Source organism: Peromyscus leucopus, chromosome 19, assembly GCF_004664715.2.
Source record: "Peromyscus leucopus breed LL Stock chromosome 19, UCI_PerLeu_2.1, whole genome shotgun sequence".
Classification (NCBI taxonomy): Eukaryota; Metazoa; Chordata; class Mammalia; order Rodentia; family Cricetidae; genus Peromyscus; species Peromyscus leucopus.
The window spans coordinates 1,432,062-1,451,313 of NC_051079.1; the positions used below are offsets into that span (position 1 = coordinate 1,432,062).

At 39.8% G+C, this 19,252-nt stretch overlaps 1 protein-coding gene across 2 annotated transcripts in view; it reads left to right on the top strand.

Moving 5' to 3' along the window:
• The window catches only part of Mib1 (MIB E3 ubiquitin protein ligase 1), a 112,954-nt gene extending 95,559 nt beyond the window's left edge, over nucleotides 1-17,395 (top strand). Inside the window, exons 19-22 of one of the 2 annotated variants that reach the window (XM_037196951.1) lie at nucleotides 3,305-3,418; nucleotides 7,757-7,857; nucleotides 11,542-11,713; nucleotides 17,296-17,395. In XM_037196951.1, the coding sequence (XP_037052846.1) occupies nucleotides 3,305-3,418; nucleotides 7,757-7,857; nucleotides 11,542-11,682 (356 nt within the window). In that variant the 3' untranslated portion in view covers nucleotides 11,683-11,713; nucleotides 17,296-17,395. Of the gene's footprint in view, nucleotides 1-3,304; nucleotides 3,419-7,756; nucleotides 7,858-11,541; nucleotides 17,232-17,295 lie in introns of those variants that run through there. The other variant, XM_028876695.2, reaches the window with a different exon arrangement.
• Nucleotides 17,396-19,252: the final 1,857 nt, after the last annotated feature.

The following is a 19,252-nucleotide window of genomic DNA, read 5'->3' on the forward strand; positions in this document are numbered from 1 at the left end:
ATGCCTCTCCTGTGGACCTACTACTTCTCAGCTCCTACAGCACCTGTTGTTGGGGGCTGCAGTTTTGTTCTGTGGACTGTTAGATCAGAAGTTTAAGAAGTCTTTTCTTTGGGAGGACAACATTGAATCCTATCTAATGCTCTAGAGCAGTGGTATCAACCTTCCTAGTGCTGAGACCCTTTAACACCATTCCTTGTGTTGTGGTGACCTCTAGCCATTCAATTATTTCACTGCTGCTTCATAATTATAATTTTGCTACTTTTATGAATTATGATGTAAATATCTGACATGCAACCCTGTTGTTTGGGCCCCAAAGGAGCCATGACCCACAGCTTGAGAAGTAGTGCTTTTAAGTCTCTTAGGCCCACTATCATGAAGGCCTTGGTTTTTATTTCTTTTATATCTTACAGGATTTGAAATTCTCTTTCCTTTGCCATTTTTTTTTTGTTTTACTTACCAGTGAAAGATCTCATGTTATAATGAATAGTGCTTCATATTATGAAATAGGTTATAAATAACACCATACTCAACAAGTATTGGTGTTATTATTGACTAGAATATGTATCTGACTAGAATAACATGCAAATTATATGGTAGTTAATCTCATTAGTATAGATGCCTGTCTTAGTTAGGGTTTCTATTGCTATGAAGAGACACCATAACCACGGCAACTCTTATAAGGAAAACATTCAATTGGTTGGTTTACAATTTCAGAGGTTCAGTCCATTATCATCATAGTGGGATGTGGTGGTGTGCAGGCAGACATGATGGTGGAGCTGAGACCTCCAAGCCTGCCTCCACAGTAACACACTTCTAACAAGGCCACACCTACTCCAACAAGGCTACTACCTCCTAATAGTGCCACTCCCTTTGGAAGCCATTTTTTTTCAAACCACCATAATGTCCTTTAAATGTTGGGTTAAATTTTATTTTATATTTATTTATTTGTTTGTGTATATACGTATGGGTGTGTGCCCAACATGGTGTATATGTGGAAGTCAGAGGACACTTGAGGGAGCTGATTCTCTCCTTCCACCCTGTGGCTTCTGGAGTTCAAACTCAGATGGTCAAGCTTGACCTACAGGTTATCCTATTGTTACCCACTGAGCCATCTTATAGGACCCCTGAACACAGGTGTTTTTTTTTTTGTTTGTTTGTTTGTTTGTTTTTTTCATTTTGATAGACAACTAGGCAACTAAATAAAGGGCCAAGGATCTGTTCAATTAGCAGTCTATCTCAAGTAATTGTTTCTGTTTACTAAGGCCTGGTGTAAAGGCTATTATCAGCTGTCAAGAGGATGCATAGAAAGACATTCTCTTAGTCTTAAGTAAACTTTTGTAGACCAGAGGTTGACAAACTTTTTCAGTACAAGAATAAATACTCAACGTTTTTGGCTCTACAGGCCACGTGGCTTCTGTAGTAACCACCCACTTCTTTCCAACTACCCAATGCTGTGGTTGTAGTCCAGAAACAACCACAGAAAATACACAACTATGTTCCAATTAAAAGCTGGGCAGTGGTCATGCACACCTTTAATCCCAGCACTCAGGAGGCAGAGACAGGCGGATCTCTGTTCAAGGCCAGCCTGATCTACAGAGTGAGTTCCAGGACAGCCAGGGCTACATAGACAAACCCTGCCTCAAAAAACCAACAAAAACAAAACATAAGCTCCTTTAAAAGAACAGGCTTTTGGGCAGTGATTTGTTGACACTTAACCTACTGTAGACCAAAGTAATGCCTAGGTGAGCCTTGCTAGATAATTGTAACCATTAGTATTGATCACACAGTCCCTTGAGCCTCTATATTATTTTATTTTCCCCCAAGGATTTCCAAAAACTTTAGCAAGACTTTTTGCTGTATAATGTACCAGCTTTTACTGAACTTTTAACTCTGTACTAGACATTTTAATCTCTTCTTAAATGTATCAAAACTTAACTGTCATCACGGTCTTAGCTAGATGGATTTTCTGTGTCTTACTTAATTTATGGTTCTAGGTGTCAGGCCTCTTGCATCTTTAGCAAGCACTCTGCCTCAGAGTCACATCCCTGGTCCTAAACTTCTTTTCTTTTTTCCTTGTATCCCAGGCTGACCTTGAGTTTTGGTCCTCTTGCTTTTGCCTCCCAAGTACAGGAATTGCGTATGTGCACCACACTGCCCAACATGTTCTTCATAGGAGAATGTGGCTGAGGTGAACCTTTAGAGGCCCTTCTCTAAAGAGTATATGCTGAAGTATTTAGTCTAGTACCCACAGCACAGTGATGTTAAGTAGAATGTGGTAGTCTTGAAGAGTTTAAAGTACTTTGAACAGTCAAAGGAAGGGCTAGATCCTTTTTGATGAGGCTAATAATATATTTTTGTACAGAAATATATCTAAATAACAGTTAGAGGAAGTTTGTGTAATTGTGATGGTATGTTATTTGATTAGTATATAAGATATTAATCCTTTAAGAAAAAAGTCTGCCCCATACTGAAGACAAATCCCAAACTAGATTTACTAGTGCCTTCCTACTGCATGTTGCATAATCAACTATGAGACCATTTTATGTTCAGGCCTTGGTGTCAGGCTTGATGATCATTCTATATCCAGTGTGTTTCCATTAGGAGGATATAGCCCAGCCTGTCCATGTCCATGAGTCCACATTTTTGATAGTTTAGTTTGAAATGAAGCCTGTTTGCTTGGTAAAAGAACATGTTGACTTGCTATGCCTAATTTTATAATTAATTGACAAGTTCTAGTGTAAGGTGATGTGAACAATCAGTAATACACAGTGTGCCTAGATAGTTTTCTCTTCCTTTCTTTCCATCCTTCTTTCTTTTTTTCTTTCAGAGACTTTTTTTATTTTATTTTTGTGTTTTTGAGACAGGGTTTCTCTGTGTAACAGGACTGGCTGTCCTAGAACTTGCCATATCAAGGACCCAGAACCTCAGAACAATCTGAAAATAGCAAAGCCTTCCTCAGGGAACTGAGTGCAAGTGTTTACAGTTTGTGCAGGATTATAGTTGTATACCACCATTCCTGGATAAACTTTAAATTTTAGAAATATTTTCTTGAAAAAAAAAGTCACTATTTGGTTATATTAGAAAATTATTTTCATAATAGGTTCTTGGTTTCCAGCAGACAGTTCTCATTCTTAGGTTAATAACCTGACAGTCAGGTAGGATTATTATTTATAACTTGTTATAGTTAGAATCTTGTATAACTTCTTTAATATTTGTTTCAGTATATGACTTAACAGAAATCAGCAGAGGAAGGCAATATTGTTTATGTTGTAGCTAAAGAAGCGTCCATGTTACTCATTTTCAGACTGTGCCAGCCTGATGAAAAAGTGTGTGCAGTGCCGGGCAGTCGTTGAACGAAGGGTGCCTTTCATCATGTGCTGTGGTGGAAAGAGTTCGGAAGACTCCTCTGATGATATCTGTGAGTGTCTTTCTTGCTGGCCATACCTCCCAACTTTATACATACTACATTAACACTATGCTGCTGCCTTGTTCACTAAGAGTTGGATTGACAGAGGAGCAAGTATGATTTTTTTGGTGCTTTCGTTAGTTATAAGAAATATAAAATTAGATTTTTATTTAGTTTGTGGTACGCTTATATATATAGACTTTCCAAAGATGTGTACACATTTGTAATGTGTGCATGTGGGTACATGAAAGCCTCCATATGCATGTGGAAATCAGGACAACTGTATGGAGTTGATTCTCCTCTTCAGGTTGCTAGGCTGTGGAGCAAGCACCAAGTGTTATTACCACTGAGCCGGTCTCACCAGCCCAGCACCAGATGCCGGAGGCTTTGGAATATGGAGAACCTTTATGTTCTTACTCAAAGACTACTTTCTTTCTGTTTTTAAGACGAAATTTAGTGGTTGTATATGTGTGCCCATTTCTGGGGATCAGATTAATTAAGCATATACTCTACCAATTTAGAGTATCTGGAAATGGAGCACTGAATTCCAAGTTATTTTTTTCAGCTTACAAAAGTATTCACCTGGTTCCTTTGCATAACAGACTTAAAAGACCATAAGTGGAGCGTATTCGTAGAATAGTATTTGTAGAATAGTACTTATTAGGGACAGAGAAGCTGGATTGTAACACAAACAAGGAGAAGGCTGAAAAACTTGGTTTTTCCCTTTTATATCATGGTGCTGCTAAAATCAAGTTACTGCTCGCTCTAAGCAGGCACTCACCTGTTGGACTTTATTTCCAAAGGTTTCAGTAATACAACTGTTTAAAGTGGGTTGTTTTTGTTTTTGTTTTTGGTCAGTGTTCTATTTCTGTGAAGAGACACAATGACCACAATTTTTTTTTTTTTTTTTTTTTTTTCCTCAAGACAGGATTTCTCTTTGTTCTCTGGCTGTCCTGGAACTCACTCTGTAGACCAGGCTGGCCTTGAACTCACACAGGTCCTGCTTCTACTGCCTCCTAAGTGCTAGGATTAAAGGCATGTGCCACCACACCCAGTAATCATGACAACTCTTATAAAGGAAAGCATTTAATTGGGTTTTGCTTACAGTTTCAGAGGTTAGTCCATTATCATCATGGTGGGAAGCATAGTGGCGTACAGGCAGACGTGGTGCTGGAGAAGTAGTTGAGAGTTCTTTATCCGTTTCCACGGGCAGCCGGAAGAGAGAGACACTGGGATTGGCTTGGGCTTTTGAAACATCAGGGCCCACCCCCAGTGACACACTTCCTCCAACAAAGCCAAACCTACTCCAAGGCTATACCTCCTAATCCCTCTCAAGTAATGCCACTCCCTGATGACCAGGCATTCAATCATATGAGCCTATGGGGGTCATTTCTATGCCAACCACCATAGTTAGTGAGCTGGGTCAGCAGGTAAAGAGCTTACCATGTAAATCTGATAACCTGATTCAGTCCATGGAGCTTATGTGAAGGGGACAGAGAATGGTGTCTTCGATTCTTGGCTTTGTAACAGATGAGGAAGAACATTGCTGCACATACCTCCAACACCTTCACAAATTGAGAAGAATAAAATTCTCAGGCACAGGTGTTACCTGGAATAAAGGGCCAAGGATATACAGGGCAGGACATGTAAAATCAAAGAGCTTTTATCATAGCCTTCTGAATTTTTCAGATCGTTAACAGTAAGGAAAATCTTGACATAAAGAAAGGAGGGTTGGTCAGGCTTGGGTGGCTCATGCCTGTAATCCCATTACTTGAGTATCTGAGGATTACAGTGAGTTTAAGGCCAGTCTGAGCAGCCGAGTAAGACTATCTCTGAATGAATGAATGAATGAATGAATGAATGAATGAATGAATAGATGAATGAATAGATGAATGAATAGATGAATGAATGAATAGATGAATGGTTAAATAAAGTTAAGCTGGGTGTGGTGGCACATACTGATTATTATTATTATTAGTAGTAGTAGTAGTAGTTATTTTTATTCTTCTCTCATACATTACATCCCAACTGCAGTTTCCTCTCCTTGTACTCCTCCAAGTCCCCCTCCTCCCTCTCCCCCAGATTTATTCCTCTTCTATTTCTCTTTAGCAGCCCTCCCAGGGTTATCAGCTGAACATGGCATAACAAGTTACAATAAGACTAAGCACAAGCCCTCATGTCAGAGCTGGACGAGGCAACCCAGTAGGAGGAAAGGTTCCAAGAACAGGCGAAGAGTCACAAACACCCCCACTTTCCCACTGTTAGGGGTCCAACAAAACCCAAGCCGAACAATCACAGCATGTATGCTAAGGATCTAGTTCTCAGACCCATTCAGGCTCCTTTGAACCCCTGTGAACCCTGCTTAACTGATTCTATGGGCCATGTTCTTGTAGAGTCCTCTGCTCTCTGGCTCCTACAATTCTTCCCCTCTTAGTGGAGTTCCCTGAGCTCCTCCTAATGTTTGGCTGTGTGTCTCTGCATCAGCTCCACCACACTTTTAATCCTAGCACCTGGAGTCAAAGGCATGCTGAGTTTAAAGCTGGCATACTCTGTATCATGAATTCCAGGGCCAGGCCAGAGCTGCATAGTGAGACCCTATCTGAACAATCATAGTTGATGTCATCATCATCATCATCCAAGTATAGTGGGTGCTGCCTGTAATCTAAACACTTAGGAGGTAGAGGTAAGAGAATCAGTTGATGGCCAGCCTTGGCTATGCAGAGAGTTCAAGGCTAGTTTGGGCAACCTGTCTAGTGAACCCTGTCTAGAAAGAACAAAAGGAAAGAAGGAAAGAAGATGCATTGTTTTTAAGAAGTCATCTAAAAAATTAGTTAATACGGGGCTGGAGAGATGGCTCAGAGGTTAAGAGCACTGGCTGCTCTTCCAGAGGTCCTGAGTTCAATTCCCAGCAACCACATGGTGGCTCACAACCATCTGCAATGAGATCTGGTGCCCTCTTCTGCCCTGCAGTCATACATGCTGTATACATAATAAATAAATAAATCTTAAAAAAAAAAAAAGATTAGTTAATACTCCTGTAGTAACTTCTTTGCTCTGTTTCCAGTGACCCACAAGCAGAGAATAGGAATATGCACGTTTGTGAGCTTGCCAGAGGAATCAAGTAGAGCCTTGCGAAACTCAGAAATTCTTGTTGCTGCAAGCCTCTTTCTCCCCCACCTCTGCCTTTGGGGGCGGGCGGAGGGCAGGGGGATGACAAGACAAGGTCTTGCTGTTCAGCCCAGACTGGCCTGATGACAATATTCCTGCCTCAGTCTCCTGAGTGCTGCAGTTGCCGTCCTGTGCTCCCATGCTGGCTTCCTCTATTTCTTTTTAAAATTATGTATGTGTGTGTGCACGTACCCAGGCACAAAGGCCAGAGGCATTGACTCCTCTGGAGCTGTAGTTACTGGTGGTTGTGAGTCTTCTGATATGGGTGCTGAGAACTAAACTGTGGTCCTCTGCAAGAGTGTTGTGATCTCTCAGCCAGTGAGCACTCTCTCTACCCCACCCCCTTAGTTAGGCTTTTTATTGTTGTGAAGAGACATCATGAATGACCATGGCAACTCTTATAAGGAAAACATTTAATTGATGGTATTCACTTATAGTTCAGTGGTTCAGTCCATTATCATCATGGCGGACATGGTGGCGTGCAGGTAGACATGGTGCTGGTTACATCTTGATCAGAAGGCAACAGGAAATGAACTGAGACATTGGGCAGTATCTTGAGCATAAGAAATCTCAAAGCCCGCCCTCACAGTGACACACTTCCTCCAACAAAGCCACACCTCCTAATAGTACCATTCCCTATGAGATTATGGGGGCCAATTACATTTAAACCACCACACACCCAAGTCTTTCCTCTTAAAGATTATAAATGAGTGTTATCTGGATTTCACTACTGTATCTTTTGTCTCTCGATGTGGGAAAAAAAAAAATTTAAGAAGACCTTAAGAAAAATGTTAGCTCTCTCCATTCCTTTCTTTTCTTGTAGAGCTTACAGAACCCAGGTCCTTGCACATGGTGTGCAGACATTCTGCCACCAGCAAACTTCAACCTCATGGACTTGAGGGGTTTAGTTTTTGTTTGTTTGGGATGTTTGTTTGTTTATTTGTTTTGGGTTTCTTTGGTTTGGGTTTTTTAAGACAGGGTTTCTCTGTGTACGCCTGAAACTCATTCTGTAGACCAGGCTGGCTTTGAACTCAGAGATCTGCCTGCCTCTGCCTCCCAAGTGCTGGGATTAAAGACATAGGCTACCACCACCCAGCTCAGTTTTCTTTTTTTTTAATAAAAAGTTTAGAAATATGTCATTATGTCAGAATAGTAATAACTAGGGTTTTTCTTAACTTCCAGCAAGTGGTAATATTCCAGTGCTGCAGAAGGACAAAGACAACACCAATGTCAACGCAGATGTGCAGAAGCTGCAGCAGCAGCTGCAGGACATCAAGGAGCAGGTACTGTTTCCATCCCACCACCCAGCGCTTCTTACTGTGCCACTTAATGCATGTCTGCCAGGCTACTGGCCTTTTCTCATAGGCACACTCTGTGATAGCAGATCAGTGACTAATATCTGACTCCGAGCTTTAGTCAGACAGTTTCCAAAACAGGAAACGTACACAGACGCCATTAACGTGGCTGGAAAAAGCCTAAAACCCTCAGTGAGCTGCCTGCCTTTCAAGCTGGTTTGAGGACTGTGGAGAGATTGCTGGTGTCCCGTAGAAGGGGAGTGTCTGCAGCACACCTATACTGCTGCTGGGCAGAGATGTCACTAGACTGCGGAGCAGAACACTGAACCTAACAGGCTGTTGTCTAGGACCCTAGACCTGGTGGAAATCAAAGTGTTAGAACCTGTGTGGTAATTTTCTCTGCTAGGAAGAGGCAGGGGGCAAGTTTCTAGAACCTGTTACAAGAGAATGTTCAGGTTGTGGATTTCTGAGGCTTGTGTGCATTTCTATATGTGTATACTTCAATAGAAAATTAAAATGTGTATATGTATGTGTGTGTATATAGAAAAACAAGAGAAAGATAAGTGCAAAATTCAAAATGGTGTTCATCATTGAGAGATAGGGGAGTGGGAAAGATCTCGGAAGGGACTTGAGAACTGAGAGTAGCATTCCATACATCAGACTGGGTATTAGTTACATTGTTATCTCCATTTTATACAGTACTGACAAAGTACTCTTTTATCTACTCAACATGTATCAAAGCAAGAAGATGAAAAACAGGCATACACTACTACATGATATCCCAAGTCTTGAGCCAGGTGTAGTGGTACACTCCTCTAACCCTAGAACTCAAGAGGTAGAGTTCAAGACCAGAGAGACTTTGTCTCACAAACAGCACAGCAAAAGGACAGTAAAGCAAATCCTTGTTTGTCTTCCTTGCTGTTTGACAGGGATTTAATTGCTTCAAAGACTCAAGCAGCAAGAGTGTGGGTGAGGTTGGTAGTTACATCACTGTTGCCAGCCAATTGTAGCAGTCCTTCATTCCTAGTTTACTGTCTGAATTTACCAGAAACAATCAGTGGTTCTCCACCTTCCTAATGCTGTGACCCTTTAATACAGTTCCAAAGGATAAGTATAGGTAATGGCAGGGTGGTAAAGAAACTCAAAGTACCTTAAATAGACATATGAAAATGACACAAAACAGTAATGTTTCAAGAGTAATAACATTAGAAAAATATATTCAGTAGTGAATTTACTGTGTGTGTGTGTGCGCGCGCGCGCGCGCATGTACGCATGCATGCATGCACCTGTGTCTGGTGCTGTAGATCACTGGGGCCTCAAAGACATGGCAGACAAACACTCGACTGCAGACCTAACCCCCAGATTTCAGTTTTCTCACACTCAGCCATGACACATATTGAACCCTGTTATGGATCAACTTTACTTATTTCTAGAACTTATCATCCTAAAAATGTTTATTCTTCCTTAAAAATTCATACCATCTCAGTTCATCACGAAACAATTTAAACACTTGTAGCAAAACTAACTTTTTATGTATGGATGGAATTTCTTGCAGGAATCTTCCCTCAGGATGATCACAGTCTAAGGAAACATGGAAGATTCTCTTCACTCATATCGCAGTCTTTCTCTTATCCCCTTGTCCATGCCCGAACCCCCTCCCACAGTCTTACCGTGTAGCTCATGGCTGCCTTTAGCTCCTGGTCCTCCTACCTCAGCAGGTGCAGGGATTATAAACACGGATCGCTTGACCCTGGTGCCTACTTGACTGGTTTAACTGACAAAATCAATTTTATCTACTACTAACAACTAACAACATATCACTCTTAAAGTAACAAATGTGTTTCCTTTTGGAAATGCAAGTTATTAATTACATAGAATTCTTTTTTTTTCTTTCATTTATTTATTTTTGTGTTGGAATGAAAGCTAGAGCCCCGTAAAAAATGCTAGGCAAGTTCTCCACCACTGAGATATATCCCCAGCCCAGATATCTAGAGTTCTTGAAAATGTAATGGCACAAAGCTATTTTAATGCCACTAAATGGGGGAGGGGGGGTTGACTTTGTAAAATTCCAAAGATGTGACACCCCCCCCCCAATTTTGCTCTTTTGAAACTTCAAGATAGATGATTGTAATAGTTTGTTTGGAACAGGATATGTTTAACAATTTATACCACAGTTTTTTTCCTCGGTTGTCTGTGGTGTCATCAAAGTTACTAGCTACATAGACTTGAGGCCTCGTTTAGTAATCCAGCCATTCCTTTTTTATCTCTATGTTGGGAGAGGGAAAATTGATGAAGTGTTACATTAGAATAAAATGGGCTTTTATTAGTGTAAAGTATATGTTATGGATAAATAATGACTTTGTGCTAGAGAGTGGCTGAAAGCACACACCTAACTCTTGAGAGCAGAGTAGTGCTGGCAGAGTGTTTGCGAGCCGGAAGTCTGGGACCCGGAGTCCCAAGCTGACGGTCTTGACTTGAGTACTAGCAGGGCTAGGGAGGTTAGATCTAGCGTAGTGCCTAGCCAGGGCTCTCAGCTGCATGCCTGCACCGCACCCCACTTCAGTGCCACACAAAGGCACTGGTTACCTGGAGGTGACATCTGCTTCAGGTACAGTGGGGCAGCTTTCATCCATTGCCTGTTCTCTGATTTATTATCATTTATATTGTGTGTGTTTGTGTGCAAGAGTTGATGTGCATCTTATACATGCAGGAGCCAGTGGAGGTAAGATCCCCTGGAACTGTGAGCCAATATGTGAGTTCTGGGAACCGAACTCAGGTCCTTTGCAAGAGCAGTAAGCATTCTTAACCTCTGAGGTGTCTCTCCAGCCTGTACTATTTGTTTTATGTACTGCCTTTATACTGTTTTGAAAGAATAGCTAGTGTCTATTTTGTAGGGATGATGGGGGTTTTTTTTGTTTTTGTTTTTTTTTTGTTGTTGTTGTTGTTTTTGGTTTTTCAAGACAGGGTTTCTCTGCATAGCTTTGCGCCTTTCCTGGAGCTCACTTGGTAGCCCAGGCTGGCCTCGAATTCACAGAGATCCGCCTGGCTCTGCCTCCCTAGTGCTGGGATTAAAGGCGTGCGCCACCACCGCCCAGCGGGATGACGTTTTATTATAATGACTATTTTTGAACAATTAATTTTTTTAAATAACTAATTTATTTTTGAGCTAGGTATGGTGGCAAACATCTTTAATTCCAGTACTTGGGAGGCAGAGGCAGGTGGATCTCTTATGAGTTAGAAACCAGCCTGGCCTGCATAGTGAGTTTACTGACCAGGGCTATATAACAAGAATTAGTCTCAAATCCCTCCTGAAACACACACACACACACACACACACACACACACACACACACACACACACACTGAAAAATTTATTCTCAAAAGCAATAGATTAGAAAATTAATGATATAGGGGCTGAAGAGATGGCTCAGGGGTTAGGAATACTGGATGCTCTTCCAGAGGACCCAGGTTCAATTCCCAGCACCCACATGGCAGCTCACAACTGTCTGTAACTCCTGTTCCAGAAGCTCTGACACCTTCACACCAATGCATATAAAATAAAAATTAAATAAATTATTTTTAAAAAAGAAAATTAATAATATAAAAGAGTTGTTATGTTGCACTTAAAGTATAAAATGGCTCATATTTACACATTGTCTCATTACATTTCAGACAATGTGCCCTGTGTGTTTGGATCGTCTGAAGAACATGATTTTCCTCTGCGGCCATGGAACATGCCAGCTCTGTGGAGATCGAATGAGTGAATGCCCAATTTGTCGCAAGGCAATTGAACGAAGGATTCTTTTGTATTGATTAAGAAACACAGAGTGTTTTGTTAGCTAAAGTATGTGATCATGAGGTCTTAGTAGGTTCTAAAGCTAGTTGGAAGTTTAATCTAAATGGGTTAATTTGTAATTTCATAATTTTTTATTAGAATGTAATTAGACTATGTATGTACCACCATCACAACGAAAACATCATACAGTGTTTGAAATTGCCTATTTTGTGTGTGTGTCTGTGTGTGTCTGTGTGTCTATGTGTCTTAAATTTGGAACATCAATGGTAATTCATAGGAAATCTACTTTTGGTTTCAAAGGGGGAAATCCTCTAAGGACCTCCTTTCACATTGGTTTTCATTTCATTTTTCTTTTTAAATTTGTATGTATGTTAAACCTTAAAAATGACTTACAAGGTCAATACTCCTCCATGATTTCATAATTATCATGATTTCACATGGTGGAATGACACAGATATCCCAAAAAGTCCTGTGGAAGGTGAGTGGGCAAGTAGAACTGTGTCACATGTAGTAAATGATAAGAATACAGTAGAGATGCCATGTGGCTGAGGCAGTACTGAAGGAAAGATAGTATTTCAAGATAATTAGAAATTATCCAAATGATTGTTTCAGAATTAAGTCTGTGGAAGTATATGCTAAAGAATAATGACTTTACCTTGTTTTCTAAACTTAAAAGGAAAATTGACTAGCTTAAATAAATGACCAGTTTCAAAATCAGCAGCAGACATGAAAAGGAAAAGCAAAATTCGAGTGAGAATTGAAGGTTAGCACAGGACAGTGCAAGCACACCCCCTACCTGACTGTTCCTGCTGCACTTCTTGTATTAACTTGTCGCTGTTTGGATCAGCCATTTGCAGAAAATGATCTGTGACAGCTGACCTGGGCTTGGTCTAATCAGTGCACACACACCATCCTGTTTGTGCCTCTGAGGTCTGCTCAGCAGGGTTATACTTTATTAGAGGCAGCAATCTTTTCTGTGTCTGTTAATTCTGACAGTGTTACGGATTCTATCTTCATCAGAAGCCTTACTTCCACTCTCTCAGATAGTAATTTTTTGCTATAAAGAATATAGTTTTTCTTCATACCTGCAGATGAATATTCTTTAAACTGCCAAGGATAACTAAGATACAATAAATAGCTTAATATCAGATACTTAGAAAAGGGTGCAGGGGCATTTTGGAAAAGCATGTGATTACATGTAGACTTGGGAGGGGGCTAAGCATTTTATCTCCTTTAAATGAGTAATCTTTTTATCTAGCATAAATATACGCATTAAGTGTTTCGAGATTCCTCACTGCTAGATTATAAAAACATGAGCTGTTTACAGTAGTGTCTACTATATACTGTGTATAAGTATATACTCTTTTAGTGTTCTTTGGGGTAGTTTTCCCCCACATTTGAATCTTACTGCTTATTTCTGTCTTTCTGCTGTAGCAACTCAGTGTGGGAGAGCAGAGTGTTCAGCCTGGTCACACTTGGCTGAGGTGGTTTACCTGCCACCGCCTTTGCCAGGCCTCCCTCGTGGTGAGCTCTGCCGCTGTGTTGTAGACTCAGCAGTTCCATCTCTGTGTTTAGCTGAGCAACTGCTATATTTCTTTCTTTTGTTTTTGAGGTAGCATCTCACTATGTAGTCCAAGTTGGCCTGGAACTTACTGTGTAGCTCAGGCTGGCCTCAACCTCATGATTTTCCTGCCTCTCCTTCCAGTTGTGGGATTATAGGATGGGGACCCCACCATGTCCAACAACTATTAATCTTTTTGGACAGTACAGTTTTTGTTAGTTTCAAATTAGGAATATTATGTTGTGACTATTTAGCTATGTAGTTAGGAACCAATGAGGCCATTTTCTAAGTATAATTTGAAGTTTTTTTTTTTTTAAAAAAAGATCCATCTGATGATACGATGTTTACATAAAGAGACAGACTATCTTCTTGCAGACTTGGAAATAGCAGAAATGAGGATCTTTTCTTCCTTGCCATAGGCTGCCCATTGGGCAATGAAGGATGGCTGCTGCACACAGTCTGCCAATCCAAGAACCTGTGGGCCACAGCTGAATCTAGCTTAAGTCCTTTTCTCTGTCTCCTGAGCTGCAGGGCTAAAGCTTGTGTCTGTAAGGGATAGGCCTTCCTGCTAGCTCCCAGCTTAGTCTCCATGTTAGAGCACAGCACACTAACTTCTGCAAGAGAAGCTGGAAAGTCTTGTCACTTGGCTGTTTATTTTACAAATAGAGGATGCTCTTCTGTTCATGTCTTCAGGCACCTGAAATTGTTGTAAATTTGCTTGGGTTTGCAGGAGATGGCAAGGGCAAGAGCTGCCTCGGGCCAGTGACTTTCCTCCTCACTCTCTGGAACTGCTACCTCTTAGTCTCTTTGCAGTACTTGGCCCATTGAGTATCTCTCCTCCTTGTTTCTCAAACCCCTCTTCCCTGTGCCTCGGAACAACTCTTACTTCTCTTAGGATTATTTTTACAATGACACACATTCTTTTTTTTTTTTTTTTAAAGCATTGGGCTTCAGGGGTTTGATAGGAAAAGAAAAGGTCAGTGTCTTAGCACACTTAGAGTTCACACTGCAGTTGTTTGTGTCATTTGTGGACAGTAACACCGGGTTCTGAGGCACTGTTCGCTTTCCTGCTGGTGTTTCAAGAGAGCTTTTGAGGAGCAGTATTTGGAATCCTTTTCTGTACCCCTTGCCCCACCACATTTCCTCCTTTATTCAGCTCTAAATACGTACAATTTACCAGACGGTGCTAGCACACCTGCATTTGTCACATAGTTTAACATCCTTATCTATGCTGTGTATATATGGAATTTCATTGGGAGCAAGGTTTTCAAGAGAAATAGTTTATATTAGTGTAAGAAAATTATATTAGGCAAGTATTTAGTTGCCCAAATTATGCTTAAGGTATTTGTAATTTAATAATGGCAAATTAACTAGAAGTCTACTGAAACATAAAATTAACTGGAAAAAAAATTCTTAAATTTATATTTTTGGTGATTTTAGCCTGAAAGAACATTTTATTTTAGAATGTTGAAATGCATGCTGCTTAAGATTTGTCTATTTCAAAATTCAAACCTTGCTGGGTCATTTTTACACATAGGAACATCCTGGGTAGTCATATATTGCCTGATGGATGTTCTTTGTTTATTTTGAATTCTGGACACTTGTGAACTAGGAATAGTTGAACTTGTGAGCTAGGGCAGTGCTAGATGGAGCAGAGCTGGTTTGGGACATGGGCGGTGCAGCAGACAGGAAACAAACAGGAAGCACAGGGAGAAGGAGCATCGTGAAGGATTTGCTGCAACCTTAGTAGAGAGGGCATAGTTCATTGAACAGGAAAAGAGCATCTATTAGGTCAGGTTTTCACACGTCTTGACAGCTGTTTTGTAAATAACAGATTTTGATACAGCTTGCTTTTTTAAGGTCTAAAAGCATTTATCCTTTCAGAGTGTCTGAAATGTTTATAGTAATAATTTGTATAAAAACTGACTTACAGGACACATTTTTTTGGAATTTTTTTTAAATTGCATTGAGAACCACATAGACGGTTTGTTATCCTGACTGCTTCTAAATGTGCAGTTGAGCAGTGTAACTCCCACTCACTCTGTTGGGAAACAGCTGTGGAATTTTATCCTGCACAGCTGAAACGCCACACCCATCAGATACTCCCCTCTTCCTTTCCTCTGTGCAGTAGGGTTCTGAGTACATAGAAAGCAAGCATTCAAGTTGCTGTGTAGTCATTTGTATTTGCAAGATCTAAACTTAGGTGGACATCAGGGTCCTGAAATTTGAGGGAAGGGCATCTCTCCCCTGCCATAATTGTTATTTTTACATGTATGTTAATTGAAAATGTTTATTATTTCATTTTGAGCCAGAGGGGGCAAAATACATTTAAATATGAGAAATAAGTTAGCTTTGGTTTTGTACTAATTAGGGAAGTAATAGATTTTCACAAGTAATTTGTGCCTTGTTATAAACATCACTTGTCATTGAGTCTACCTGTCAAATATCACAATACAGTTTTCTTTCAAAATGGCGTCTGATTTAACTTGCTTGAATATCACATAGGAATGCTTACTGACATTACTTGAGAATCATGTATATCCTTTTGACTTTAACACACACACAAACACACACATACACATGATAGCAGTATTGATAATTATGGTTATGTCTTTAAACATTAAATGTGAGGAGGCTGTTTAGTGTTGTCTCGTGTGTGTGTTGCTTTACTGCAGTGAAGGAGAAATCCTTTGCACTGAGCTTCCGTGGCTGATTGAGTGGCAGGTAGTGGGGTCAGATCACAACATAAAAACATGAGTGCACAGTTCATAAAGTTAAGTTGCTACTTTGGCATTTTCTACCTCTTTTTCTATCAGAATATTGCTTTTCTTCCCCTTCTAGCATCTCATCTTGTTTGTGAGTGAAAAGGAAGCAACCGAGGTTAAAGTTAGATTTTCTGTTTCTGAGAATTTAAGCAATAGGTGCAGGAAAAGGGACCTGTCATGTTAATTTGGTGCCTGAATCTAAAAGTATGAACTGATGTGTGCAAACTGTCTAAGAAGGATAATAGTGCTGAGTATTTGAATCATCCTGTATAGTTCTCTTGATTTTATTTCATAAACTTGACTTCTTCCCTCAAAAGCAAAGTGGTCTTCTAATTTTTTATGAAATAAGCAAAGATGCCGTTTTGTCTAAGTGTACAGTTTCAGGAAGCTCCTGAACGTTCTGACTCAGGGCTCTTTAACAGTTTAAGCAATTATTAATATATTTTGGAAACTCCATCTGCATAATTCTTCAGTGCCTTGAAAGAATTATTAACATGGCAACACTTACAACTTGGTCATAGGCAGCCTTTGGTGCACCAGGTCATGGTATGCACGTTCCTGATCACACTGCTAAGCATCTGTGATAACTGCTCTGCACGTGTGCTGGGTTTGCGTAACTTTAAGGGAGTGTTCTATATTTGCACTTGATACTTGGTTTTTGCTTCTGTTTTTAAAAAAACTGATTATTCAAGGCCATGGCACTGTTAGAAGAAAAATGGCGTTTGCTGAAAAATGGCGTTTGCTGTCGGTGTGCAAAGTCACCTTAAATAGCCGTTGGGGAAAGGGCAGGGCACACACATTGTGTCTAGTACAAAAAGAGGATCAGTTCGGGAAGCAGATCGTCTTCCTCTCAAGTGGAAACCAAACCAAGCCAAACCCTTTGTTAGTGGTTCAATTACAAAATTAGTTGAAAGGAAATCATGAATTGCATGTCATTCTTACTGCTGATCTGTGGACTAAATGGACGTTTTTCTGTCTCCTTCAGTGTATGTCTGCCATCCTAAGTACAGTATATTCAAAAAGGAGAAAGCAGGTTGACTCAGAAGTGTTTTGCTTTGTATTTTTTCCAGTTCTTCTTAGTTTTCAATGTTGGAATAAATTTAAGTCTTGTTTATGGATAAAATTTCTGTATGGAAAATTATTCTTGCTTATTAGCTTTTGTTTAAAAAAAGCTTAGTAGCAACTAAGCTTTTAAAAATAAATGCAAACATTTACCATTAATAAAACTTATGGTGTAATATGTTTTTCTCTGATTTTTTGGAAGCTATTCTTTATAATAATATAAATGAATTTTTATTTTTAAGGCATTTGAAAGCAAATCTCAGTACATCAAAAAATCCTATTATTGGAAAGAAAATTACCATATCTTTGAGAAACAAGGACATCTCTCTCAAGCCAATATAAGAAGTAAGCATCCACATCTAGAAGGCTCCCATTGTGAGTGCTCACATGACAGGAGCCTCTGTCCAGGGTCAAAGAAGCTTTCATATTTTAACACCTACTTCTTCAGGATTAAGATGTATTTGGAAAGTACCCTGAATAGAATAGGCTTGATCAAAAAGAGCCAGACAGGAAGACTCAGCCTGTCTCTATATTTTAAAAAGCTTATTCCTCTTCAAAAGTCAGGTGTGTGTGTGTGTTGTGTGTGTGTGTGTGTGTGTGTGTGTGTGTATCACTTTTTATAAGGTAAGTATTTTACAGCAATGATGTATCTCCCCTTTTCAGTGTTTTATGAGTAATAGTTTGGGGGTATTTTACTTTAAAGTTGCTAGATGTACTTGTTTTTTACCTTGTTGAGAGGTTTTCTGATTCCAGTTTAAAAGATATGTATCCCAAATGTCTGAGAGAAAAATCTATCAGAAACAGAATCTTTTGTTTAATTGATAAAAGCACATGTGTTCCAACTTTAAAACTGTGGATTTATTTTGGATAACCTCTAATTCATTGTATTTTGTGTTTGTTTTTATTACTGTAATTATGGTAATATTTTTATTAAATTGAAACTAGGTTTAAAATAAAGACATTTTAGAAAATCTGCTTTATATTTTTATCATTGACAGTTAATTCATCCTTCACATAGGTTAAATTTTATCAATATTCTATAGCACAGCATTTCTCAAACTTTTAATGATGCTTTTTACAGTAGCAGTAGGACTTCAGAAGATACAGTGAAGCATGAGGTAAAATGGAAAACCATAGCAGTTCCTGTAGAGAGCATTTGGCTAATGGTTTCCCCATTTATAACCAGGCTAATAACTGACGAGCACACTTTTATTTTCCTCAGAACCAACAATAATAATACTAAAGATAGATGTAGGAAGTAAGTATAACACCCGACCCATAGACAGAGCCCATCAGTGAATACATAACATGTCAAGAAGACTAGTTGGTGGATGCTGCTGTATGATGCCCTGAAGGGATGCTTTTGGTGTGCCCTGGATAGGCCCTTACATTCACAGAACCACTTTCTAAAAGACAGAATTTTAAAAACAATGTATTTTTTGTTTTCACCTCTCACCAGTATTGACTTTGAGCAGAACATTAACAGTTTAGAAAGAAGTTGACCTTAGCTTAACAGGCAACCAGTCAGGGCGAGCCTTTACTTTCTGATCCTATCACAGGCAAACCATGTTGGAAGGACTGGAGAACCACGGCCTGCCGACACACCCAGGAGTAGACTCCTGTGGGAGCCGGTGGTGGATGAATTACTACAGGCTTAGTCTGCACAAAACTGCAAGGTGGAACTTGAAGGGAGGGTACCGTATGGTTGAGCTGAAGGCCCCATCAATTCTTGCCTCAGTGGTAGAACACATGACTGATATGTGAGCCCAGGTTAATCCCAGCACTGGAAGAAGAAAAAGAAACAGAAAACATACCATTAGTCAACTGGATGTAATTGACATCTATAGCATAGTTTACTACCAACAGCATAAGTCATATAATTCTCAAGCTCACATGGACATTTAGTAAGGAAGATGACATTTGGGACCTTCAAATGTACTTACTTAATTTTAATGACATATTCTCCCAGACCACAATGGAATTAAATTAGAAATCTAGAGAGATGGTTTAAAAAAAAAAGAAAGGACTCGGTTGTTAAGTTGTTGGTGACTAAGCTACACACAGAGGTCAAAGAAATCTCAACAAGTGGAGGCTGCTTTGGATACTGGGTATGGTGGCTTAACACACCTTAGGAGGTGGAATCCAAAAGATCTCCAGTTAGAGGCTGGCCAGGTGATTGATACAAACATACACAGGATG